General features: G+C 36.4%; 3 protein-coding genes across 3 annotated transcripts; all 3 read right to left on the bottom strand.

Annotated features, from left to right (window-relative positions):
- Positions 1-772: 772 nt before the first annotated feature.
- stim2a (tromal interaction molecule 2a) lies at positions 773-6187 on the bottom strand. Its single transcript, XM_043228024.1, is given in 11 exon segments — positions 773-1027; positions 1030-1042; positions 1478-1639; positions 1722-1899; positions 2029-2063; positions 2065-2207; positions 2709-2824; positions 3664-3775; positions 3866-3980; positions 5265-5392; positions 5524-6187. Coding segments are annotated over 11 exon segments (1209 nt in total). The 5' UTR covers positions 5642-6187; the 3' UTR covers positions 773-938.
- Positions 6188-12096: 5909 nt separating this feature from the next.
- rbpja (recombination signal binding protein for immunoglobulin kappa J region a) lies at positions 12097-15506 on the bottom strand. Its single transcript, XM_043227086.1, is given in 12 exon segments — positions 12097-12309; positions 12312-12613; positions 13147-13250; positions 13359-13514; positions 13676-13816; positions 13951-14063; positions 14219-14356; positions 14450-14624; positions 14733-14815; positions 14818-14847; positions 14850-14896; positions 15418-15506. Coding segments are annotated over 12 exon segments (1413 nt in total). The 3' UTR covers positions 12097-12274.
- A 4594-nt stretch (positions 15507-20100) lies between these two features.
- Positions 20101-26057, bottom strand: slc34a2a (solute carrier family 34 member 2a). Its single transcript, XM_043230871.1, is given in 14 exon segments — positions 20101-20906; positions 21001-21086; positions 21089-21124; positions 21644-21760; positions 21944-22111; positions 22224-22311; positions 22420-22512; positions 22739-22934; positions 23137-23248; positions 23843-23986; positions 24472-24603; positions 24784-24894; positions 24975-25038; positions 26005-26057. Coding segments are annotated over 13 exon segments (1899 nt in total). The 5' UTR covers positions 25036-25038; positions 26005-26057; the 3' UTR covers positions 20101-20351.
- Between the last annotated feature and the right edge of the window lie 740 nt (positions 26058-26797).

Here is a 26797-nt window from a genome sequence, read left to right as displayed (position 1 = left end):
GACCCTGGATAGACGGCAAGGGAACTACCACACTCAAGGGCCAAAAAAGATAGTAAGGATATTGTTAAAACAGTACATGTGACATCAGTGGTTAAACATTAATTTATAAAGCTAAGAGAATACTTTTGTGTGCAAATAAAACCAAACGTAATGTGACAAAATAATTTATTCTCTTCCGGTTTCGCCACCATTCATGAGAGTTCTCAGACTTCAGAAAGCTCAGACTTTATTCAAAAAATATCTGAAGTTGTGTTCCAAAGAGGAACATTTGTTTAAAACAGCATGAAGGTGAATATCTAATGGCAGAATTTTAATTTTCGTGGTACTAACCCTTTAAAAGTGCTGTAATGTGTTGTAAGCTACGTTTTGATACTATGCATAAAATGTCCTGAATAATATTAAAGTAAAATCTGATCAGCTTACATATTATTCTCACTTTATTTAATGTATAAATACAGAAGAAAGAAAACACATTCAATTAAGAAAGAGAAGTACCAAGTACTAAACCAAGTACCAACCAGGAATCTGTGGTATAATCTGGGGTATTTCTTCTTCCATGTCCTCCACCGAAACAGGCACTTGATAGGACTGCATTGCAGACCGGGGCATTAGCATCCAGTTGGGGTCAGGGTAGAGTGTAGCGTTGAGACTGGGTAGTCCTGCATTTTTCATCACAGGAAAACCACACAAGCTCTCAATCTGCTGCCAGCGGTGCAAACGTTCCCAGAGACAAGCAGTCACCTCTGCTAGTGCATTCCTTCAACAAAAACCATACAGTATGCTGGTCATTGTAAACCCAGATATTTCAGAATCAGATATTTTCTTGAAATTTGACATTTGAAATTCAGCATACATGCACTAGCCCAAAAAGTGTTCGGACCCATATTGAAAATACATTATGTATTCAGTGTCTTAAGTTTAAAATGAGAATAAACAAATTACTTGGCCTCCAGAATTCTCTGATCCACTTGATCCAATGAGGAGCTATGTGCGACATGTAGCGTACTCAAAACAGAACTCCTTTTTTCTTGATCTTCTCAGCCTGACACATTAGGATAATAACGTTATGAACATTCACACAAAACTGAAAAATTGCTTAGAATTCACTTAACCTCATGCATCCAAGATGTATAGGCCATGAGCTTGTTTCTTCATCAGAACAGATCTGAAGAAAATGTAGCATCATCACCTGCTCATGAATGCAGTGAATGGGTGCCATCAGAATGAGAGTTCAAAAAGCTGATAAAAACATCAAAATAATCACTGCCAAGATTCCATTGGTGGGCAAGTGATATCATTTTGAATAAGTTCTGATGAAGAAACAAACTAATTTACATCGATTTACATTTCAGCAAATTTTAATCTTTGGTTGAACAATTTCTTTAATTCAAAATAGTTTAAACCTGAAAATATGAATCAGTGTGTATTTGATTCCATGCATGATAATACATTTGAGATTTAATAATCTCCAAAATACCTCATCTTTAGCCGTGACTAGTTGTTGTTCTGCACTTTGCTTCTTGACGTTGTAGTACTGGACCTCTACCTCATGGGTGAGCTGTAGCCACAGCTGCAAAGATTCAGGAACTGACCAGAGGCACTGCATGTCTTTCTCTGCCCTCTTCAGAGCATCACGCACCTGTAATGAGGAGCCCAGAGAACCATGGGGTTTTGCAGAGTCTTGTTAGGAGCTTTTAACACTGAGAGATGCAGATCCTCACCTGTTCAAGCTCTTCTTCTGCATACCGAAGACGGGTTAGTTCACTCACTGCTCCATCTCGGAGTCTGTGCAGGCGGTTGGCCTCTTCCTGAGCACCCTGAATCTCATCCCTCATCTTTTCTTCTAGATTCTTCTTCTCTACCGCCACTGTGCGCTTCTCTTCCTGGGCCTTTTCCAACCTTTTAAAAAAATTCAATTCGAAATTCACGTTTATGCAGTAAGATCCTGTAAAATGCTCTTCAGTGTCACTCTCTTTAGTTTAAATTCTGCTCAATGCGAACGTTCAGAAATCTATAAGATGTACTCACTGCTCCTGTAAGTCTCTGAGGCTTTGTTCAGCTCTGCTGCAAGCTTTCAAGGTCCTTCATCATTTTTGAAATATGAATCTTAGATGCTTTATTCTGTACTCGTGCAAACCAGCATCCACCAATCCCCATTACAACAGACACTATCAGAACCAGGTCTTTCATCCAGTTGTGTGGGGGTCCTAGAGCAAAGTACATGGGGATATTAGACAGACAGCCATTGAAACATTATGTGATGACCGTGTGTGTTTATTTTGCATGCTGACTGGATATCTACTGAATATATTTCACACTCTCAGAGTGTCTTTCTGCTGTGTGTTCACACAGTGTAGTGATGTTTGATGTCACACATGCTTAAATTATACACATCAGTATACACTACGTTACACTATATTTAATAATGGCGTTTAAAATGCCACAACTGTCTAATCAGAATTCATAATACTGAGGCTTTAGTCAATTAATGATCTGATTTTTGATTGAAGCATGCAATGCATAATATTAAATTAACGGTCTGAATCACACAATCTAAGTTGTTTAGTGTAGCAATTTCACATCATAATTAATTGTAACAAGAGTTTCTGTTGATCAGAGACTGAAATGTTCATATCTTGAATGTGTCAGTTTGTAACAGTTTGAAAAATGATTATTTATAAATAATTACATTCTAGGTCTATACATACGTGTAGGTGGGCCAAACAGCACTACATCCAGGGCTTTGAGCTTGAGTTTTTGTTTGTGTTGCTGGTCTTGTATCTTCAGATATGTGCTCATAAATGATGGCTCATGGGAAGCAATCCTGTAAATACAAAGTGTGAAACTTTAAGCCATGGCACTTAATCGGGTTAGAAATAGATTTAGTAAATACGCTGCCATTCAAATGTTTGGGGTCACCAAAATAAGTTTTTGTAAAAATACATTTTTATATTCAGCACTTATGCATTAAATTGATCAAAGATATTTATAATGTTACAAAAAGCTCTATTTATATTTAGAAGTAAATACTGTCCTTTTGAACTTCCTATTCATCAAAGAATCATAAGAAGTAGCAGCACTTTCAGGTTAATAAGAATAAAAATATTTCTTGAGCAGCAAAATCAACATACCAGAAGTATTTCTGAAAGACCTTTGACTTTGAAGCCTGGAGTAATGGCTGCTAAAAATTCAGCTTTCATCACAGCAGTAAAATACATTTTAATATAATTTTTTTATATTAAAATTAATATCACATTTACACATTTATTCACTGCAACATTTTCTCACCCTGTTCACTCTGGTTTCTGCTGCTGTTAAAATATTGATATAGTAGTGCACTGAAAATGAAATAGCAGCAAAAATGCATATGCCTTTTTGTGTTCAACTGTTGAGAATTATCTATAAATTATCTGTATATGTGATTTATATTTACAATATAAATAGTATGTGTGGATTTGTATTAATTTTTACATTTCTCAAGCAGAGCATTTACATTTTAGATGCTGATAAAACATCTAGTGTAAATTAGTGTAAAACCTATGAAATAACACTAAAATGAAATATGAGGCTGATATGAGAGCGCACTTATCAAAACTTTGTACAAACAAAATAAAAATAAAATCCAGGCTGAATTTTCTTTGGTTCAGTCTTGATTTGTCTCACCTGGGCAAGGTGTTCCCATTGACACGCAGCTCTTTGAAGCTCTTTTCATACTGAGGCAACTCAACAAACTCTCTTAACCACCTCAAGACATCCTCCTGAGTCCAGTTATGAACTAACAGAGTGAAAGAAAGCAATGAAAAAGCCAAAAGAGAGGAAGACAGTGACTATTTTACATTGAAAGCATGGCCAGACCGTCCATTACCTTCAGAAGATTTCCAGCCCTTCCAAAGCTCCTCCAAAGTTATATGCTGGTCCTCGTGATGGAGTTTACTATGTTTGTTGGTCTGTTGTTGCTGCTGCATATCTTCAATGATGAACTACAGTAAGAAACAAATAAGAGATGTGGACCCGAGTCCAATTGATTCAAATCCTACATATGCAGTGACATATTTAAAACAACAGCTGAGTAAACATTCGAGATCAAAAGAGCTTAAGTGTCTGCGAAGGTGTTTCGTATCCGTCTCTGCTGTAATCAGATGCACCACATGATTCCAGGCTTCTTTGTTGCTTCGATCTTACCTAAGCCATATCTATAGCGACGAGGAAAAGTAACCCAATACCAGAGACACGGACGTAGTTCAGGACATTACTTAGAAACTCATCCGTCTCTGCTATGTTCCCCACTGCCAAGCCTGAACAGTTTGTCTTAGGTGCTGGGTGGAAACATGTGTTTCTAAATTGACCTACAGGCTCAGGAAAGAAACTCAAGGGGTGCTCTGGCACAACACTTTAGCTCTTACACGAACATCACATAAACATACCAATGGTAAAGCTGAGCTTGTAAGTCTGAGTGTGAGTTTAGATGTTCCACATGCTCAGACTAATACATTCATGTTACTCCCACTTGCTTAAATAGCAGCAACAAAATGTAATGCAAGAGGAAAGATAATTAAACATATCATGGTTAGGATTTTAAGTAGAGTTGAAAAGTGTTTGTCCATTTATATATCTATGGCTGTATGTTTGCGTATATAGAATATAATGGATTTTATGCATTTCTGTAGTTTACATTTTATATGCAGTCAAAATGTCTATATTTTGTTTCAATATTCACAGAAAAAAATACAGGTCTGCCGTGTTTGTTTGCAGGTTGCACGGTTTGGATGAAATTTTGTTATTATGTTGGCTGTGTACTACTAATAATAGCAATGATGAAGAAGAAGAATTATAATAATTACTGCTATTATTTAATATAAAACCAAAAATAAAAATATTATTCTTGTTAAATTTCACTGTAAAATGATTTAAATATTTAAGAAGGGTAAAATATATTTTACATTACAACTAAAATTCCTTTTTTAAAAATGTATGTCTTAATTTCTAAATTTCTAAAAAAACAAGTGTGTCAAATTTGACATGCAGATCATATATTTATTTAGTTAACTGCATTATGCCTTTGGAATGATATCTTTTAATATCTTTGAAAGTTATTCTTAATACATGTAAAATATTGAATCAGCTGTTTCAACTGATCTATTTTAATGCAAATTTCACTTGAAACTTCATCGGGTTGGGGTGTGAAACCCTGCAGGATTCACATTAGGTGTGAGGAAACTTCTCTCTCCATTGTGTCTTTGTGAACATCTTCGAAAGCCGATTACCTCAACGCTCTCCACCTCAATGCCTCCATCCTGATCATCGTCCATCTCTCTGTGGATGTGCTGAAGAGCCTCCAGGCTGAAGCGATCAGCCTCTGTCATACACGGAGGGATCACTTGCAGACATGGATCTGTGATGAAAAATGGACAGAAGGGCAATCCAGTAAACATTTGCGATACCATTTCCTGCAAGTTTCGTGCATCCTAGAGGTTTATCGAACGATTTGATAGTTTCTGCACATGTTTGGTGATGCACACGTGCCTGTCGGGGTCGCAGTCGCGTCCTTGTACAGCCCGGGGTGATGTGGTTCATCGCTGGAACAGACGCAGATGATGAGTCCGCGCAGCACGAGCAGTACGGTCAGGCAGAACTTATGCATCGCAGGGTTCAAGTGCCGCTTACTGTCTATGATCTAAAAAACACATGTGCGTCCAAATGCAACGTTATGTGATAGTGATGCTATAAACAGCTCCAGCTCCAAGCTTCGGTTAGAAAAGCAACAGTGTAGACATTTCACGCACACACACACACACAACGAGAAAAGTTTGAAATGTTCCTTCGCAACCGCCAAAGTGCAGATCAAAGCATTTAAAAAGGCAAATAAATCCCAAAAGTTTTTTTTTTGTTTGTTTGTTTTTTTAAACGGCTTCCTTATATTCCAAAGCAATGGAAAAATAAAGCGAACAGAATAACGGACATAACTTTGGGGAACAAATAGCAAAATAACGTCTTCCACTTTAAGAACGAGTCCAGAACAAAAACGCGACGGCAAAGAGTAGTCCTTGAGAAAGCAGGGTTCCTTGTGAACGAAGTTGCTTGACGACTGCAGCCGGCTTCTCTTCAGGAACGTTCGGATAACGAGCGTCCATGAAAGTGTTCTTGTTACTAAATATCGGCGAGCTTTGCGTGCGTCTGCTCTTCTAACGCCGACCGCGCGCTCGCTAATCCTTAAGCGGCGTTTGACTCATGAATATTAATTAGCTTGCACGAAGCTTGTCAAGTAAACTGATTTGTTGAGAAGCAGACGTTATGTTGGTACGTGAATATTAATTGGTTTGCGGGATCAGACGCTCCAAGATCTGTAGGAGAAACGTCAGCACTAATAAATCAATCATGTAATAAATATTTAATTACAGGTACGGATTTCGTTCGTGCAAAATTACTTGAAAGTAGCCCACGTAATATCTGATTTTATTTCGTTTATTTGCAAAACAGTTAACCCTGTTTTTAACCATTTTTAAAATTATTATTATTATTGCGCATTCCAGTTAATCTCAGTCAAACTGCAGTTGGGTTATTTTGGATAGGTTAAAAAATACGACTAACTAGCACAGTAAAACACAATAAAAGAATGAAGAAATAATAAAAACATGATTATTGAACTCTTTATTGTGACCCTGGACCACAAAGCCTGTCATGAGTAGCTAGGGTATATTTGTAGCAATAGCTCACAATGCATTGTGTGGGTCAAAAAAAATTATTCTGTGCCAAAATCATTAGGATAGGTTATCAAGTAAAGCTTCATGAAAATATTTTCATATCGAAAATATATCAAAATTTTACATTTAAATTTTTGATTAGTAATGTGCATTGCTAAAAACTTAATTTACATGACTATTTAGATTTTTTTTATTATTGATTTATTTATTAGATTTTTTTGCACCCTTTCAGATTTTTTAATTGGACAAATATTGTCCTATCACAACCATACACCAATGGAAAGCATGTTTATTCAGCTTTCAGTTGATGTATTTTCATTTTAAAAAAATTGTACCCTTATGATTGGTTTTGTGTTCCAGGATCACATATAAAAATTAACAGCTTTCATTTGGGAATTCATTTCTGAAACAATTTAAGACATTGTTGACTAAATACAATATCTATATGTATGAATAACATTGTTTTAAATAGTTTGGGAGCGTATCTATACCCAACTCTAGATTTATAAAATGTCTATCAGACAAAATTAAGCAATCTTTACTGATAATTTTCATTTTGAAGGGCTTTCATAGTAAAACGCCACACTCTCTCATATAGGCCTAAACGTATACACACACACACACACACACACACACACACACACACACACACAATCCTGGCCTCGGTATTAAATTTAGAGCCCTATCAGATTAACATAGTCGAAGACTCATACGCTCCGAAACGGCAACAGAAAGAAAGTTTCATGTTACACCTTAACAACCTCATATGGTCCAAAAATAAAAGTGGGGCTCGAGCAAGTGGATGCCAAGCAGTGGGGAAACGTTTGGCCCTTGGAACATGTACAATGTGACAGTTGTCTGTCATTGTAATTCAGGCAAACTCACTTCAAAGTGAATGTGAGAAACACCATCTCTTTTCTGCCCCTGGTGGCCATCATAGATCTCATCAATCTATAGTGGAAAAAAATACATTCTGTTGGCTTTGCTTCTAGTGATGCATCATTTAGCACACAGTGTTCTTGTTGACTTTTAAACATGGGCTTGGTTGTATGTGTGTTTTAAGCTGTCTCTTTGACGGTTATTTCTCTAGGGTTATTTTTGGAGAGTTTATGGGATTTCACCATAATAACTGAAGAATCCGTCAAGACCAGTAGACTAAGAAGAGTTCATTTCTTAATGGTCTTAGTGGCGTTGAGGTCCAATTTGTTGTGTGGCAAACCACAATGTAAATCAATCCACTTCTCTACTGTAAAGACTTCTCAATTTATACTGCAAGCAGAGTGTGGTAAACATGGGTATGTTTGGAATGGTGTATCACCATACTGCTAGACTATAGCGTTTCTGCTACTTCGCTAAACTAGGGGTTTCCCCCAGAGGTCTCTAGGAAACACTTTTTGTAGTAGGGGGTTATTCATACTATGAATCGTATAAAGTATGTACGTTATTTTTCATATTTATTATCTGATTAACTTACTATTTGATCATTTTTAAATATTTTAATACCTTTTAACATAATCCTTTATGTTTACAAGGCTGGATTTATTTGATCAAAAAATACAGTAAAATAAATAGTAATACTAGAAACATATTTTGTTGCAATTTATATTTTAAGGTTTATTTTAATTTATGATGGCAAAACTGAATTTTTTAGCAGCCATTACTACAGTCTTTTAATATCCATGTAAGTAACAGGATACAAATGTACCATATTACTAAATATTTCTATTTAAAATAAATGCTTTTGAACAGTCTTATGATTAAGGAATCCTAGAAAAAATGATTGTGGTTTCCATTTTAAGCAGCAAAACACTGCTAATATATTCACAATTGAGAACCAAATCAGTCGTTACACTGAAGACTAGAGTAATGGCTGAACACAGAACATTTTACAAGAACACTATTTTTATTGTATTTTTAATAATTAAAATAAAAATGAGTATGAAAAAATATCTGATTTTTTCCAAAAATTTGACAGCTAGTGTGTGTACAATTTTTATAAATTAATTTATTAGTCCATACAATCAAAGTCAATATGGTCCAGCATGTTTCCAGATCCCATCCACTGACTTTCATTGTACTGACAAAAACTATATTCTATTGTGTTCCAAAAAAAAAAAAAAACGTTTGGAAAGATACGAGCGTAAGCAAATGATGACAAAACTATCCTTTACACACACAGTAGTCATTGGGCGGCAGCAATCTCTGTACCGCACATCCTTGATGGGTGTGTATTACGCATTTTAGCATCGTAAAAACAAAAACAAATGAACAACCTGACACTTTTTTGCATCTATTACAGTGTTTAGTGATCCATTTCAAAAGCAACAGATACACTGGCCCTTTAGGAGTTAGACAGCACCAATACAGTTCAAATTTGCTAGAGAGCATGCACTCAAAACCAGAACAGCTGGTAGCCATTTGGCAAAGGCTGGTAACTTCCAAAATGTAAAACAATCCATTGAAACGGTTGAGAAAACAGACACCAATTCTCACCTTTTTTTCTACAGACAAACGGACAAAGATAACAGTGATCTAACACACTAGTTTCTGTTCAATGTAAGCACAGTGGCACAGGTGACAGGCAAACTAACTAACTTATGTGATAGATAGAAATGAAACTCAACATGGTTAGTCTTGATCAGGTCCTGTGATTTAAAAAAAAAAAAAAAAAACACTGGAAGACAGCTGGATACAAGAGAAGATAACACTGAAGACAAAAGTGGAAAAGTTAGGCATGACCTTCACAATTTGACCTTTTAGTTTTGGCAGTTTCCATTTCGGCACTTGCACAAGATATGCTATGATATTCTTCCCTGATTGAGGAATTGCTCACAGTAGATACTAGTCAATGGCTTTGCAAGAATTACTGGGTTTTGGGATTTCTTCCAAAGCAACGGTTTCTGATGCAGACCAAACATGCCTTGCCGCTTAAAAACAATGACGTACAAAACAAGTTTCATAGTAACTTTCCCTCAATCATGGAAGAAATATTTGGAAATATTACCATAACCATTAAAAGTAATACAATAATGTTATAAAATAACCAATATAACATTTAGACTCGTATATTAGTATTAGCCATGGTAGAAACGGATAAATTAAAAGAACCAAAACCACTGAGGAACTACTTCTGTCATTCCCATATAAATCCCAAACAGTAACAAAATGCAGTCCATACTGATTAAAAACAAATTCCAGAAGTTTCTCTTTCTCTCTGATCAGATGATGCACGCAGAGTTGTGGGGGGCAGGAAAAGTACAACAGAAGAAACCAAGATGCACAGAAGGAGCAGAATTGAGATGTTTTGCTCTGTGAATGATACTGAAAAAAGGTATAAACAATCGTGCCCTTTTCACAAAAGGACATCATTTGTAGTGTAATATTTCACCTACAGATCCTGTTAATAAGCAGTAGTGGTTTAAGGCCTCATTTTTAGTTTGCTTTAGACTACAGCTATCACAGAAGCGAACATTTGGTTCTAAACATTTGATTTAAAAAAAGGTTGCATGTGACATCAATTTAAAAGGGCACGTTTTTGTAGCAGTGATGCTCACGAAGGCCTGTCAACATATATAAAAGGCAGGATAAGATTCAATTTCCCGTAATCTATCAACCAAACGTCTTCACGCAGCATGTGCGAAAACAAGTGCTTTTTCCGGTTCTTTCCATTCAGCTTGAAACAGATAGGCTAGATGACTCCAAGCAGTGATGAGTCCAAAAACAAACCAGTCAGTTAGTGAGGTGGACTAGATTATCTAGATTATCTACATTCAAACAAACATTTGAGTGTCCCAGTACAAGTGACGCCATGTTTAGTTAAAAACTGTTAACTAACTATAAAACCGATTAGTCAACGAGCATGTCATGCAACCTGTTAAGGGCCAGATTTACATGGGTAAATTAGAGTGGAACCACAATACCATAAAAGCGATGACAGGACTGGAAAGTTTTGTGGGTGATCTAATCACAATGTGCAAATTAACATATACAAACATCCACATCATTTCCAATAACTAATGCAATCTATACTTTAAGTGTTAAACAATGGTTAACTGACAACCGCAAACCTAAAACATTTCCCATTAGTTTTGTATCAAATATGCAATAACCATGCATTATCGTGACATTTTTCACAAAATCCTGACAGTAATTTTGATCACCGAAAGAGAATTTGTAAATCTGGCCCTAAATTGGTTGATTCAGAAAAGAAGTCAATTTGGACATCCCTATCTAGAGAGAATCCAAACATTCATGCTACTTGTAAAATGACTATACTTACACAATCCCAAAAGTCATTCTTTGTATAGTTTAGTGACATGGCAGTAAGCGTGAATGATATGCAAATGAGATCTGTACAGTCCTTCCCTACCACAGGATTTGAGTCAACAGAATAATTACTTAATCGTTGACCCATTAAAAGGATTTTTGTGCGTTTATGTTCAACTGAATGCAAGCCATTTGGTGTGATTTTATAGTTTAACATTAAGTTGGCAGCTTGAACATCTATAGCCAATGAAAAGGGCCAGATCAATGGTTACGCTTATGTGATGAATGCGATATGGCACATAAGGCCAACGGCAAAGTCAGTTAAAGCTTTTGTGTTAAAGACTTCATATGAAGAAAAGAAAAGAAAAAAAAAAAAAAAAAACAAGCAGAGGAGTCACCTTCTCCCAAATACACAAAATGGTATCAATATTACATCTCGGTTTAGTGGAAGGAAAAAAAGAATGGGGTTTAAAAAAAAAAAAAAAAAAAAAAAAAAAGAACGAAACTGACCAATATACATGACATAAAATATTATTACAAAACAGAAAGGGTCTGGTGAAACTCCAGATGACTTAAGGCATTTGCCAAGACGAGTAAAGGCAACTATAAGTTCAGGCTTTTAAAATGCATGAACCTTTTCCTTCTGAGCCCAAACGCTCACAAGAAATATACAAAACTATTTAGTAACAAAAGTTTGCTATATGTTATAAAACTGAAAAAGGTGAAAAATGTACCTTAGCTAAAGCTTATAAAATTATATATCAATAAAAATAATAATAATAATAATAATAATAATATTCCTTGGTCCGTAAAACTATATTACTATGATAACTTTTCTTCCATGCCTGGCGAAACAGTGCATTTAGCCCTTTAGTAGAAAACAACATCACTCAAAGCCACTTCCAGCTTGCACTTACTTAGAAAAGGCTCTGTTTTGAAAAGAAAGTTTTGTTGTTGTTTTTTTGATTGTTTTTACGTAAGGCTAATGCATTGATCCTGTGGCATCTTGATCCACGGCACGCATCACTTCTTTTGCCACTTCCCCAAGTGAGGAAACAGACTGAAAAGAACCGCAAACAAAGAGAGACTGAGGAGAGTAGAAAAGAGACATCTTCATTTTTTTGTCCAGTCTTTGTGAAGTCTTGTCCCTCTTTTCTTCTCTCTCTGTGGCACCATTATCCATTTTTGCGATCCGTATCCCATGAATCTATGCAGGAGAGTCTACGAGTGGAAGAATCACCATCTCTCACAAAGGCTCACATACTCACACACACACACACACACACACACACGCTGACATTCCCAGGTTAGGAGACAGACATAGCCGAGGAAGATGAAGATACGCTCCTGTTGCTGCGTATCCTGCCTGGCTGTCAACGGCTGTCTGCAGCAGTAGGCTGGAGGATGAGGAGGAAGAAGATGGTGAGGTGGAGGAGTTGCTGTTGGCGCGCAGTATGGCTCCGGCAGCGCTGCAGTGAGGACGTGGTCCTGGCTCCGGCGTGTAGGTAAAAGTCAAAGCTGTGGAGTAGATGATGCCATCGTTACGGACCAAAGTCACAGGAACCTGCACTGGCTGCCGAACCCAACGCCAGCCCTCGCGAAATGCAGAGATGTCAGGAACCACGCAGAGCACGCTTTCGCCACACCTGCCAAAGATGAAACATGTTACTATGAATCGCTGACAATCATGTAACGAATATTCTCGATATATTTATATCTTATGCTGACAGGAAAACAAAATGAGATTAATATAAAAAAAATCACAGAGTATCTGCAAAGTTAAGACTTTATAACCAAAGTTATACCCAATTAAAACCATATAATCTCAAAACTAATTCCACAGATTAGATTTTTATATTATATTAAATTCTATATAATGTATGTGTTAAACACTGAAGACAACTTGCAAAAGTTTGTTAAATTAAATGGCAGATACAGTTTATTGTGCAATCAAAATATCAATAATCTTAAAAAAAATACTACTTATTGCACCATTATGCACAAGACACCGATTTTAAAATGTGCACGATTTACTAAAAAAGCAAAAAAAAATAAATTATATATATATAATGCACAACTTTTAATTAAGAACAAGCACAACATGCACCAGGACTCTTATTGTAAAATAATTAGCTATTTGCTGAACTGTGCAGCACTGTAATTGGTGTGGTGGTTTTACCTGTACATGGTGTCTGCCTCTACATCTCCAAACCAGACTCTTAGGTTAGGCGTGAAGTTCTGTCCTGTAAGTTCCAGCATGGCAACATCTCCTCCTCCATTCAGCTACAATATAAAGGGTTCAAGGTTGCATTCTTACAAATACTATGACAGATTGGTCATGCTATTTTTTTATAAAACAGTTCGATGTAATGTGCATTCGTGCTGCATTACCTGTAAACTCTCAACAACAGGCACGGGTGTGACAGGCGAGGGTACAGGGCCCATCCCCTCATAGAAAGTGTACTCTGCTTTGTCTGTGCTGATGATTGTCCATGACGCCCCATCATTGATCATTTCTTTGTTCGTTTCTTTGGGACAGGGTGTAGCCTGAGAGTAGGAAAAAAATTATTTAACATGACTACAGATCCTTACAATCATTAAGAGGAGAATTCGAAGACTATCAGGAATTGTAATTCTCTCAGATATATCGGGCATTATTTCAAATCTACGCAACAAAGTGCATTTCTAAAATTTTCAGCTGGACTGACCTGGAACTGAATTATCCTCTCTTGTGACAGGCAGAGGTACATCCTCTCTGTATCTTTAAGGTAGAAGGCACATTTATGTAGTTGGGACACAGGATCATCGGCGTCCATTAGCGCTGTCTGCTTGTCTACTTTACGAATGATCTGCAAAGAAATACACAACATTTCACATCCAGAAAGCCCTTACTATTTACATTGGTACAAAAACGCATTTTCACTATGTCTCACTCCTTGATTGAACAGGACACAATTTCTTAGCCTAACCCTTTTAATCTTACCAGTCGGGGCAGAGCCATGCCAGTCACGGAGCACACCAGCTTCACCGTCTGACCGTAATGGATGTAACCATCTCTGACTGTAAACTCTTCACCCTCTGACTCATCATCATCCACTGGAATTCAGAATTACACGTTATTACCAATTAGTTAACAGGAAAAACTGCAGTCGTTAAACACGAAACGCCATTTATACACATTCTTTCTTTAGATGTAATGAACTCTGTGTGGCACTACTTTTAATATAGCAGACTTATGGTGAGTAACTCACAGAGATGAATATAGAAGGCTCCCCACTGTTGTGAACTAGCATGGAAGTTTCCCCCTTCCACATGAAGGTACCGCGTACTGACAGTCTGGGACCGCAAGCGGTTAAAAAGAGCCACCTTTGTCCCAGAAGCTATGCACACTAAAAGAGACATTAGAAATGAGCCGTGTAAAAAAAATCTGGACAAGTTTAAATCTCATTTAGTGAGCAAAACAAGAAATCATTTTGACTCACGGTCTGCATTCTTCAGCGACTGTTTCTTTTTGGAAGGTTTAGAGATGACCTTGATTCGTTTGCTGAGGAAGACGCCCGATATCTGCGCTATTCCCAGAAACATTTTCACTGACAGCATGAAGTGCTTCCGTTTGTCTGAGTCGGAAATGTATAATGTTTTCGCCGTGCAAAAATTCTGCAGAAGCAAAGCACAGAGGTTGTGACGCCAGTACACTGATCTTCTTTAAGTTATTTTACAAAGGCAGTTACAACACGTGCTGCCATAATAAAATCCATAAAGCACCTTGCCCTCCAAGTTGAGCTGCTGCATTTCTTGTTCACTGTTTCCAATGCCGATAAAGGCACAAGGCTGAGACTCCTGCTCGAGCAGCCCTCTCTCTCCATCAGCTCCTTCTTTTCTTCCAGCCACAACCCATCAGGTACACACATGGTGGAGGACAGAAGAATCTAACGGAGTCAAAGAGTATTAAGCGATTAAAGACAATTCACTTGCATGCTTGAATAAGTGTGCTTAGCTACACTTTAACAAAGATTGATTCATTGTGGTCATGAAACATGATCCATTTACTTCCCAAATAGTCAAATTTTCAAGTAAAGTCTATTTAAGTAAAGACCCATCTTTTGTAGTAATCAGAAACTCATGTAATGAATGCATCCTGATGCATTTCTGAAAACAATGAGAAGGACATCAATGCATACATAAAGAAGGTGAAACATTCAGTTGAAATCCAATCACAGATGTTAACATTGCGCCTCAGCTGAAAATTGATGCTCGATTACTCAAGACAGATGTTAAAAATCAGGTATAAACGGTGACACAGTGTAAATAACTTAACATTTTTCCATGCTGATTAATCACCCACTAGAAGACCGGATATCTGTATTCATTTTAATAAGATCACTAGTGATTTTATGTTGTCCGAAACAATTAATAATACATACGTTTACAGCTAAAATTCATAACTCACCTTTTTTCATTGCCATATGATTTCTGCGCCACTTTTGCATGCAATATGAGTACTGTCTGATCTCCTCTCTCCTTCAAGTAGTTACGCATTGCCTCCTGCAAAACCCGCAAAACACAACGTTTAAGCTGTTGTTTCCCAATATATTCCTATATATATTTAATAAATATCGCACGTGAAGTTTACAGTGCATTTACCTTGTTAAACGCTTTGGCTGAGGGAGCTCCCCAAATTTCCTACAAACAAAATAAGCAGAGTCAAGACCAATTTCAAACAGTCGCTTTGATCCACACTTCAAAATAATAAAAACAAAACTGTCATAGTACAGTTATGTGTCTACCAAGAAAGATATATTTTGGGCAGGATAACCAAGTTTAAGCGTGTATAAGATACTCCTATCTGCCCATTTAGACAGCTCACCAGGTTTTGAGACAAGCCAAAATAAACCTAAAAGTTTAAATGCATAACAGCATTTTACATAAGAAAAATTACGAGACGTTACAAATACATTTTAAGCTAAAAGTAGTATAACTATGAAACGAAGTGAACATTTTTGATCCTCTTGAAAGCTTCCAGCTTCTGTTATGGACTCACTAGACCAGCTAACCCTGCTGGCTAACATCTGCTAACTAACCTGCCCCCTCTCACTCGTACACCAACTCACAAGTTGGTTCAAATTTTATACAAGTATTTTTATACATTAAAGTATGTTAAATATTCAAAACACGGCGTTAATACAGCCTTACTGTGTTTACAGTTAAAGATTTGTTCTTCCCAGTATACAGTGTTTATGGAAAACTGCTGAAAATCTATCAGCTAACTAAAAGCTAAGCGGCTAACTGAATAAAAGAGCCCATCGTTGAAAACCTCATAACCACGCAAAAGTGCGTCGAAACGGGCCAACAGCACAGAGACACGCGGCCGTGGGTATAAAGACATAAACCAAAGCAAATTATCTTGACTAAACAGATAAAACTTATTTTAGCTGTGACTTTTCCATGCCCCGTCCGTTGATAATTTCGCTGCTTACCCTGTCACAACAGGCGCCATCTTCACCAACTCTCTCTAATAACGCCAACAATCGCGAGACTTCCCCCGCTCCGCACCACACGGCAACAGACGAGGGGGAGGGGCAGTGTGAGAAATAATGCAGGAAGGGGGCACAGGCGTGGAAAGTTCAGAAGTCACGCGAGAATTCACCGTCGCTTATTATGGGAGCGAATGAGAGCCGGCCCTTGTTATCGCGAGAGTAAGTTGCGGACGGCTGCCAGCCAAACGCGTGTGAAAGTTCTCACGATGGGAAGACAGACCGCACCTTTTCAGCGCGGGCCGTGAGAAAAGATTTCTAGAAGGAAGGAAGCCCGCGGAATATGGCACCTACGTCAGGAAATAGTGATCTGACGCGAAGCAGTTAAAAAGAATGTCGCTATTAAAAGTCAATAGTATAAGAGTTTTTACAGTCGCATACATTCCAGTAATTTTGAAATGATAAACCTGCACATTTTACGTGGTCTAATGCGATAGATCTGCCACAACGACCAAACTGCTTTCACATCACCAGATGGCAGTATTATTTCACTATGCAAATGTTCTGTAGGCTAGTATTTATTTTTAAACATATTTCGCTAAATTGCAAGATCTCCACTAATAATTACAAAGAAATACCAAGAACAAGAAAAACAATAGTGAAATAATAGTACCTTTTGTAAAGTACAAAGTGTGTAAGTTTTTATTACAGTTTGTGTATATAGTTATTATTAATGCTTATTTTAGTTTATGTTTTAGTTATGTTAGATCAAGATAAATTGATAAAAATGAGAATGTGGCCTTTAACACAAATGCGCGCTCACACATACTGTGCCCTCCACAATTACTGGCACCTATGTTTTTAGCCATTCTGTTTTGTGTTTTAATCTACATTTAATTTAATCTACACAAGGTGATCATTCATGATCATCATCCTATTGAATAAGGCACTTTTTCATGACAGGTTGACCTGTAACTACAGTAAGATAATATACTACTTACATAATGATTATATGTTTTGCCCTCAATTAAATTAACATCAATAAGTTCATCAAGTCTATGAGAACATTTTAATACTTAATTTTAACTTATAATGTGATTTGAGACCGTAAACTTTATCTTTAATGGCATTAAAGGCATTTAACTCTGATGTTGTGTAAAAGTTCAAGGGTTTAAAGACTGAAATAGGCCTAGTTTATTTATTATATTGACATTAGGATTACCTGCTTTTTATATCATCATATTACACGTGATTTCAACATGTTTTAGAGCTGAAGAGGTAGCGTCTTGTCGTAATTTTACTACAATCTATAGTAGTTTGCAACATGATTTACATGATAAAACTGATTAGCTACTGCAACTGTATTTTGTTGGCAGGCAGATTTAACAGGATTCAACAAATAACAATCTCTCTTTTTATTTAGAGCTTATCAGTGTTCCCAAGGAGTACGAATGAACAAGCGGCAACAAGAACTGCTGAGATAGAAATCACTAATTGTCCTTAAAGGCCTGAACCATGAAACTGTGAAATGCTTATTCATGCCTTTAATTTTATAAGACTCAGACTACTACAATCCCTTGTAGGCGTGAGTCAACAACACGGCATCTTATAAACCCTCTTCATAGACTGTGATGATATTTATAACTCTATACTTAATCAATCTTCTCCTTATTGCTGTTATCAAAAATATATTTGATACAGTCTCTCGTTCAGGAAGTTTGACAACTAACGTCTGAAATGAAAGATTCCTTTGTTCACAATAAAAAGCCAATAATAACATGCATGCAAATAAGCAACTAGTTAATAGTGAGAACTGGTCCTTATACTGAAATGCACGAAATCATTAAAGCACGATTTTAAAATTGTTGCACAACAGTCAGTCAAAAGAGTTGAGTTAGTTCCAAGAACTTATATTTAGACTGATATTTAATCATTAGTGATCTTTTATTATTCAGCAAACCACAAATGACAAAGCAGAGTTCATTTAGTACTTGGTAATCTCTATAAATATTGCTGATAGACACCACAGGATAACATGTCCAATCATAAAGATATGACTAAAAAGGACAAAGCTGTTCCCCCTCATCTTCATTCTGAGTCTGCGTTATTCTGGTTATTATCAATTAATTGATAACTTTAACAACCTCCGTCTTCACCCTCTGCCATTTCATCCCTTTATGAAGAAGGCCCTTAAAATAGTGGCATGTCATAAACCGGTTGATAGAGGATAGAACAGATACAGAGACAAAGCTTAAGGTAATTGCCTCAAACTGGCCAAAGTTTCTAATACATCATGAGTTTGTCTGATAACATGTAAGAACATAGGAGATGTCACAGATAATCATGCCCTAAGAAGAAGAATCATTAACTCTAATAGAGGAAGATATATTATTGAGGGGAATGTTACATTGCACAAATCAGCGAAAGAGGGGTCACAAGGATGCTATGGCTTGCGAAATAAAAAGATTTGCAGTTCAGTGTGTTAACTCTGAATCAGTAAGTGAAGTCTATTCGGTGAAGTCTATTTGGAAGATTCATTAAGACATCCTGCTCACTAGGTTCAAATTTGTTTGTGAATCAACCTTTCGTTTACAGACGTTTTAGTGCACAATTCTGAGATAAAATTCTGATTTCTGAGAAGAAAAAAGTCTGAACTGTAACATAGAAACTTATTGTTATTGTGAACAAATTGTAATTAGTTTGATTAATTATGTTGCACATATTGATAATTTTGTGATCAATGCAATTTGAATTGAAACCCTAGGAGGAATGAATAGATAGAGTATTTTAGTTTAGACTAATAATAGCATTCACACACCCCCAAAACAATAGCAATAAAAATCTCATTTATATATATATATATATATATATATATATATATATATATATATATATATATATATATATATATATATATATATATATATATATATATATAAGGTTTTATTTTAAAGTACATTTAAAGTACATTTGTTTTAGTTTTAGTATGAATTTGCAGCATTTTCCTGTCAGTACTTTCACAGTATTTTGTTTTATTATAGCATTATATTTAGTAATATTGTATTCCTATATGATCACAATAAAGTCACAGTTACATACTGTGGCTTCAAATTCACAGCAGCAAAGGAAACTGGCTTCTAGTGGTCATATTCTCACAGGAAGTTTTACATTAGTCAATTCATCACAATTACATTGTGCAATAAACATTGATTTCAAAGTGCAAAAGAGCAGGATATGACAGAGATGTTGAGATTTTCCTGCAGAATAACAATAATTATCTGTGTCAGCATTATCGAAATTAATTCTTCCTTGTTTATTCAAGAGAAACATTATCATCAGTCTTCATTTTTAGTGTAACAATGCAACCGGCTGTGTTTTGTAACACTGTTAAAATTCTGAATACATTAATGTACTGCAAGAAATTACTAAGTTTAATATTGTAAAACGATCAGATGATTTTACAGCATATAAAAGCCCAAGTTAAATAAAGTTTACATAAATAAAAGGAAAACAGTAAGATGGAGGATAAAGCACGGAGCAGAGCTGAAATCTGACTTAGAAAATATTGTGTGTCGGCTTGCATTTAATTCCACACAGAGCTATTAAAAATAAATGGATGCTTTTCATGTTGCTGCAAATAAAACAATCAGAAAATCTCATAATGTGTAACATAAGATTGTGTATTTAACAATAACAATATCCTGTACAAAATAGCATCTTTGTATAAAAATTTCAATATAAGAAGCAATATAAATGTACAACTTTAAAAATAAATGTTTAAATGAAATATTGCTTTCCTCTTTATTCTTGCTCTGAAGTCCACTGATATAACCTGTCGTCTGCAGGTGTTCAAAATCAAAACCAGTTTGAGTTGGATATGTCCAGTAATAACCTATAATGCTCAGTTTATCTATAAAGAGGTTGCCTTGAGGATTTCACAACTGTCTGATGTTTTCTTGGCCTCCTTGATCTCAACAGTCATTGTCGGATTGTCATACATTTCAATTTCTTGATCTTTATTTTCATCTTGTCCCATCTCTTTGTCTTCTTCCGTAACATTGCAGCACTTGCAGCAACAGCAGCAGCGAGCGGCCATTACGGTAACTACTCTATCCCACGGTTCAAGAGAGTGGGCCCATAGAGGAAGAAATTCCCAAGAACGGAGAGCAGAAGGAAGCCAATGAGGTTTGTGCTTCCGTAAAATGTTTACAATGATAACAAAGATCAGAACGGCTACTATTGGAACAAGAACTCCCACGAGGACCTGCCAACCAGCCAAAGACAGGCCAAAGACCAACAGAGGGAAAGCGAAGAAGCAGGCGATGATGTAAAAGCCCGAAAACCAGCGGTATTGAGCTGTTAGCTGGCCAAGAGCTTTTGCCATTCGAATGGGGAGACGTGTGAAGGGGATTGGGTACCACAGCACAATCCCAGAGAGGTTGAAGAAGAGATGAACTAAGGCGATCTAATGGAGAGAAGAGTTATGCCGTTATGGTTATGGACTGGCTGTGTGAGCATGATTGTGAATACATCTGAATATATTTGCATGTCATGCAAACCTGTAATGAATTTCCAAGTGTTTCCCCTGGACTAGCCATGGCGGCTAATATTGCAGTAGTAGTTGTTCCGATATTGGATCCCAGGAAAGAGGATATGCCCTTTCAATCTTTATAACACCAATACCTGAGAACAAAAATAACAAACAAAAGAACACTTTATTAGTTTGTAGGAGTGTTGTTAAATGGTTAAATACACCCAAATGTTCTTTGAAAAGGCAGGTAAATAGTTGTACACACACACACACACACACACACACACACACACACACACACACACACACACACACATATATATGACTTGCTAGACAGACTCAAATTTAAGTTACAATATACAGTAACAATGTCCAATTCATGCATAAATCAGGGTTATTTACTAAAGCTAAAAACATTTGTACAAATATGCAATTTTAGCTGATTTAATAAGTACTAAATTAATTAAACTAAATAAAATTAAGATTAAAATGAATTTTTACAAATTTGAGTATAAATTAATAAAAAAGATTCTTTATTTCTCTTTTTTCATAAATTAGACTCAGCATTCCACAAAAGTAACATATAGGTTTGGTAAAACGTGTAGGTGAGTGAATAATAACATTATTAAATGACAATAAAAGACAATTAAAAGACAGATGGCTGTACTGACCAACAAGAGGAGTTATAGCCGAGGTAAAGACAGAACTGCTCTGGACAATAAAAGTCATTCCTGCACCAACCACAATTGCAATGTATCCAGTCAGCCATGCAAATGGAAATGGAAAATCTGTGTACAAAAAACAAACAACCATATATATATATATGTGTGTTTGAATACATATAAATGCATATATGTTTAGCAGCCAACACAAAATATAGTGTGGAAAAATTTTAAACCAGCTTTATTGATTTTGCTTTATTCAACTTTTAAATCTGTACTCTGGTTGAAAACTATCTGAAAGACGCTGACCAGTGTTCATTATCTTCTTGATGATGACAGCAACCTGGCCCTTGAGCATCGAGTTGAGCAGTTTCACGATTAAAATGAGGCAAGTGCACAGGATGAGCAGAGAACCAGCCAGTAAAATCAGACCCACCGCCAGGTCAGAAAGGTTTGCGTTCACAAAGATGTGATTGCCTAAAATAGAGAGACCACAGATAGGTGACCACGACTGCTTGTTTAGTCTGCATTAGCACAAACATCGCTGCATTATCAATATCATAGAAAACAGATGTAGTTTTAAACTCACATTTTTTGATGTTAATAATTTCTGTGACATTTTTCAGTTCCCAACAAGGGGCGTCACTGCAGCTCGATTCCGTCACATTCTGGACAGTCTAGTGAAAAAAAACCCCAACATATTGTCAGTTGTCAGAAATCCCAGTAGTTTGGCATATGTGTTCACAATATAATGGCATTTTTTTCTTCCATTTGAAATCGCTTACTGTGTTTGAGACAGTCTGACACCAGATCTTGATGAGAGATTTGTTTTGGCTTGAGGTCTCAATTGCAATGCCGCTTATCACAGATTCATCCAGCTTAAAAAAAGATACATTTAAAGTATTAATTATTTATATTTATTCTTCTAGCGTAGTTTAAGATTACTTATCTTTCTTGCTCTTTGTGAACACTAACCCTTGTAACTTTGTACTGTATGGAAGGACAATATAATTAATGAAGGGTAGGATTCACTCCTTCACTGTCTTGTTATTAATGCTGGCTTCTTTCAGCATACAGAGAGAGCTCACACATGCTTTTACGTACCTCAATGATAGAATTGGTGAGTGGGTCAGTGATGACATTCAGAAGGGCTGGTGCATTTTCTCCACTCTGGATATTAAATGATTTGACTATGAGATCTGTGAGCTTCACGAGGTAACCTGTGGCAACTTCCAGTGGCAAAAGCACCAGGACAGAAAGCCAGTTGAAAAAATCGTGCACGGTGGCTCCCGCAAATGCCCTGGACACAGAAAGAGTCGTATCTCATTTAGATATCATTACTATATAAACAATCAAACTAAAGGGAATAAGAATTCTGTCATCATTTACTCATTTCTGTTTTTTTGGGTGAACTATTCTGAATATCTCTCAGAAACATGAAATCTGTTTCAGGTTCACGCAATGTCCTGTTTGGGAAGTTTATATTAAAGTCTTATCCTTACCTGCGGAATTTGTTCCGGTCGCCAACTTGTGTCATGGCGACAACAGTATTTGTGACTGATGTGCCGATGTTAGTCCCCATAATAATAGGAACAGCAGTAGAGACCTCCAGCACTGTTGAGAAGTTCAAAAAGTGAAATTTACCTACATCAGTGATTTGACTTGATTATGATTTTGTGTCAAATAATGACATCAGGTATGCAATCCTGATTCGGATCAGTTCGAATCAGTTCTATTCAAATATTTTGCTACAAAAATAAGCTCCAGGCACATAAGTAACAGTACAGTATAACACGATAGTGAATGGTTTTACAACTGACAATGGAAGTCAGATATGAAATACTGGTAACACTTTATTATAGGGACCAATTCTCATTATTAACTGGTTGCTTTTTTTAGCATGCCTATTGTCAACATACTGGTTGTTTCTTGAAGTACATATTCTGTATGACCATATTCAACATACTTAACCCCAAATACTAAAGTAAACAATACATTTCTAACTATTAGTAAGCAGCAAATTGGTAGGTCATTGAAGCAAGTAGTAGTTAATTGTTTGTTAACAGCTTAACAGCGAAAATTAGACGTTTAAATAAAGTGTGACCGCGAAACTCTGTCATTTTTAGAATGCATTGATTGATTCATCTTTACATTATCGAAAACTGGTCATACTTCTGATTGCCGGTGTTAGTTTGATCTGATACTCACATCCGGAGGAGACCATGCTGACCACAATAGACGAGGAAGTGCTGGAGCTCTGGACCAGGAGCGTTACCAGCATCCCGATAACCAGGCCTGCCAAAGGGTTTGATAACACTGTATTCTCCTGGAAAATGTCCCCTGCTGCCTTACCTAAAAAAAAATATTTGGAGCTCTAAAAAATAGTTTGACGTTAACCAAGGAACATTGCTGCAGCCTGCGTGTTAATTTAAAGGGATAGGTCACCTAAAAATACAAATTCTGTCTTTGACTTCACCTTCATGTTGTTCCAAACCTGTGTGACGTCTGTCTTCTGCGTAACATTATGAGGGTATTTAAGGTACATTATGAGGGTACATAGCCTAATGTCAGTTACCAAACAGTTTTAGTTCCAAATTTGACTTCCTATATGTATGTATGTATGTATGTATGTTTGTCCATACAGTGAAAGTCAATGGTAACCAAGACTGCTGGGTTACCAACATAATATATTCTTATATGTTCCACAGAAGTCACATGTGTCTGGAACGATGATGCTGAATAAACGATGACAGAAGGCAAATTTTTGGGTGGACTGTCCTTTTAAAGCACCAGGAAAGTAACGCATTATTCACTAAAAACTAAAAAGCATAGCCTACCTCCAACAAGCTGGAAAGCTGAGCTGAGGATGTCCAGTGAGCAAACAAACATGTAGAGCAAACCAAGCAGCAGAATCAGCTAGCTCGCTGCTGTGGTTACAACTCTCAAGATCTTCCCTTTCGTGTCCAGATCTAAACAAGTAACAGAAAGAGAGAAAAATATGAATTAGCAGTTCATTAATTGTTTAATCTTTTACAGCTTTAAAAAGAGAAAGCATTAATACCTCACTTAAAGGCCTCAGAAATACAGCAGGCTTTAGGGTTAACAACTAAATATGTATTTAGGTTAGTTTTGTAAAACATTCAGCTTACCTGCCCATTTAACTCCAGTGTCCTGCAATTCAGGCATGTCCCAGGGATCATCCTCTATTAGAGCCGCTGTGGAGACAGCAGGGGCCATGGAGAGAGACTTCTCTCTGGGAACTGACAGAAAAGAGGGACATTTTACTAAAACAGCTTTGATTTTGATACACAACTCATGTTTAAATATTCACCGTACGTACCATCAAGTGTTTCTGTAGGCTTCCCCTCAGATTCATTCTCTTGCTTTGTTTGTGGTGCCATTGCCTGTGAAATATAGATATCAGTTATGTTACTGTTTTATTGATTCATTTTCAGTTTTATGGACTGAATGGTTTGGCAACTTCTCTACTGTATCATAATAGTAATGCTTTCTAATAAATCAAACTTCATAATTGTCAGCAATACTTCAGTCAGGTTCTGTAAAGATAATGTACTAATAATTACTATCATAAAAATTTTTATTGGTATGCAAAATATACAAGATATATACCAAAAAAAAATATATATATATATAATTTTCAGGTTTTAAATATAGTATTTTCTTTTTGTTATTTCTTTTTAAGTGAATGGATACTTTTCAAAGAGCATCACAACAATCAGAGCTTCCTCAATTGATTTACCTCACATGGTTTTATATTGATTTGTGCTCTGTGCCAAATAATTTCCACACTGGCTTCAGCGCTGGCAATGAACAGAATACGACTGACATTCTCAACTTATTGGCAATATATGCAAAAATTTAAGCTTACACAAGCTTTTAAAGAGTAACAACTAAATTGTTTGTGTTTGAAATAATAAGAAGCGTTTGGTATTTTCCTAAAAAGAATGCAATGATGCTGCTGCTGTTGCACAACAGGTTATTTTAGGATACATTTTAAGTCTGCTGACATAATCAATAACGAGATATGTGTGCTATATTTTCATTACAATTATAAAGATGGTTTAAACTGCCAGATTATTTTCATGCTTAGTCTGAAACGTAATGTTCGAAATTCTTTGTGATGTATTATGCATTGCATTTAACTGCATTTGTAATCCTCACTGTTTTGATGTTTGCTTTTTATGTATATATTTTATGTAATAAATTACATACAGTAAAGTACTAATTTAACTAATTACAACATGCATTTTCAGAATTAAGATTATAAATCGTTTTAACTGATTAATTTAATATTTTAAACATAAACTTTAAACATAATTCAAAGGGATTTTCACAGATAAAGCACCCACCTGAGGTATAGTCTGCTTGCCCGTGTTGGCTTCTCAAACACCGTCCAAACGCTGTGAATTCCTTCTGCCGCGTGTTTTGTCTTGAGCCCACTTCACCTGCCTTTCAGTATGTGACTTCTCTCTTCTGAACTGTGTTCCCTCTCTTGGTTGTTACTTTTAGACCAAACGAAAAACCTACAGCCAGAACTGTAGCACTTTTCTTGAAGGAGACCACTCCAGGTGTCCAGGTGATCAGTCAAAAAGTCTCCTGTTATTCAGAGTGGCTCGGTCCAGCCTCTGCTCCGTCAGACACATTTATAGCCCCCCAGCAGATCATTTAGGATTCCCCTGTCCAAGGTTTACCACGTCAGTGATAGCACTCGGAAAAGGGAGTGTGTGCGTGTATGTGTGCCCATTCATGTGGTTCAAAGTGTCCGAGTGTGGCATCAGATAATGACTGTGTAAAGGTGTCTGGTTTTTAAAGTCTGTGATATGGAAGACCCAATGTACAACTGTGTTCTGTGATGTGCCATTATGTGCTATGTGTCATGTTTTTTATACGTGTGTGTGTGTGTGTGTGTGTGTGTGTGTGAGGCACACACACAGATAAAAGTTACAATAGCTGTGCTGCGGCGGTACTTTTCAAAAGGTAGTACTTTTAAAGTACTAAAATAGATTAAACATAGATTTGTATACACTTTGATTTGTATGTTAACCTAACAAACTAAAAAACTAGAGATACATTTCAAATAAAAACTGAAATGAAATTGCTTGGCCTAAAACAGAAAATAAAATATGAGTAATGATATATGAG

This window comes from Puntigrus tetrazona, chromosome 1, assembly GCF_018831695.1.
Source record: "Puntigrus tetrazona isolate hp1 chromosome 1, ASM1883169v1, whole genome shotgun sequence".
In the NCBI taxonomy this organism is placed as follows: Eukaryota; Metazoa; Chordata; class Actinopteri; order Cypriniformes; family Cyprinidae; genus Puntigrus; species Puntigrus tetrazona.
This window is presented reverse-complemented; position numbering and strand designations above follow the sequence as displayed.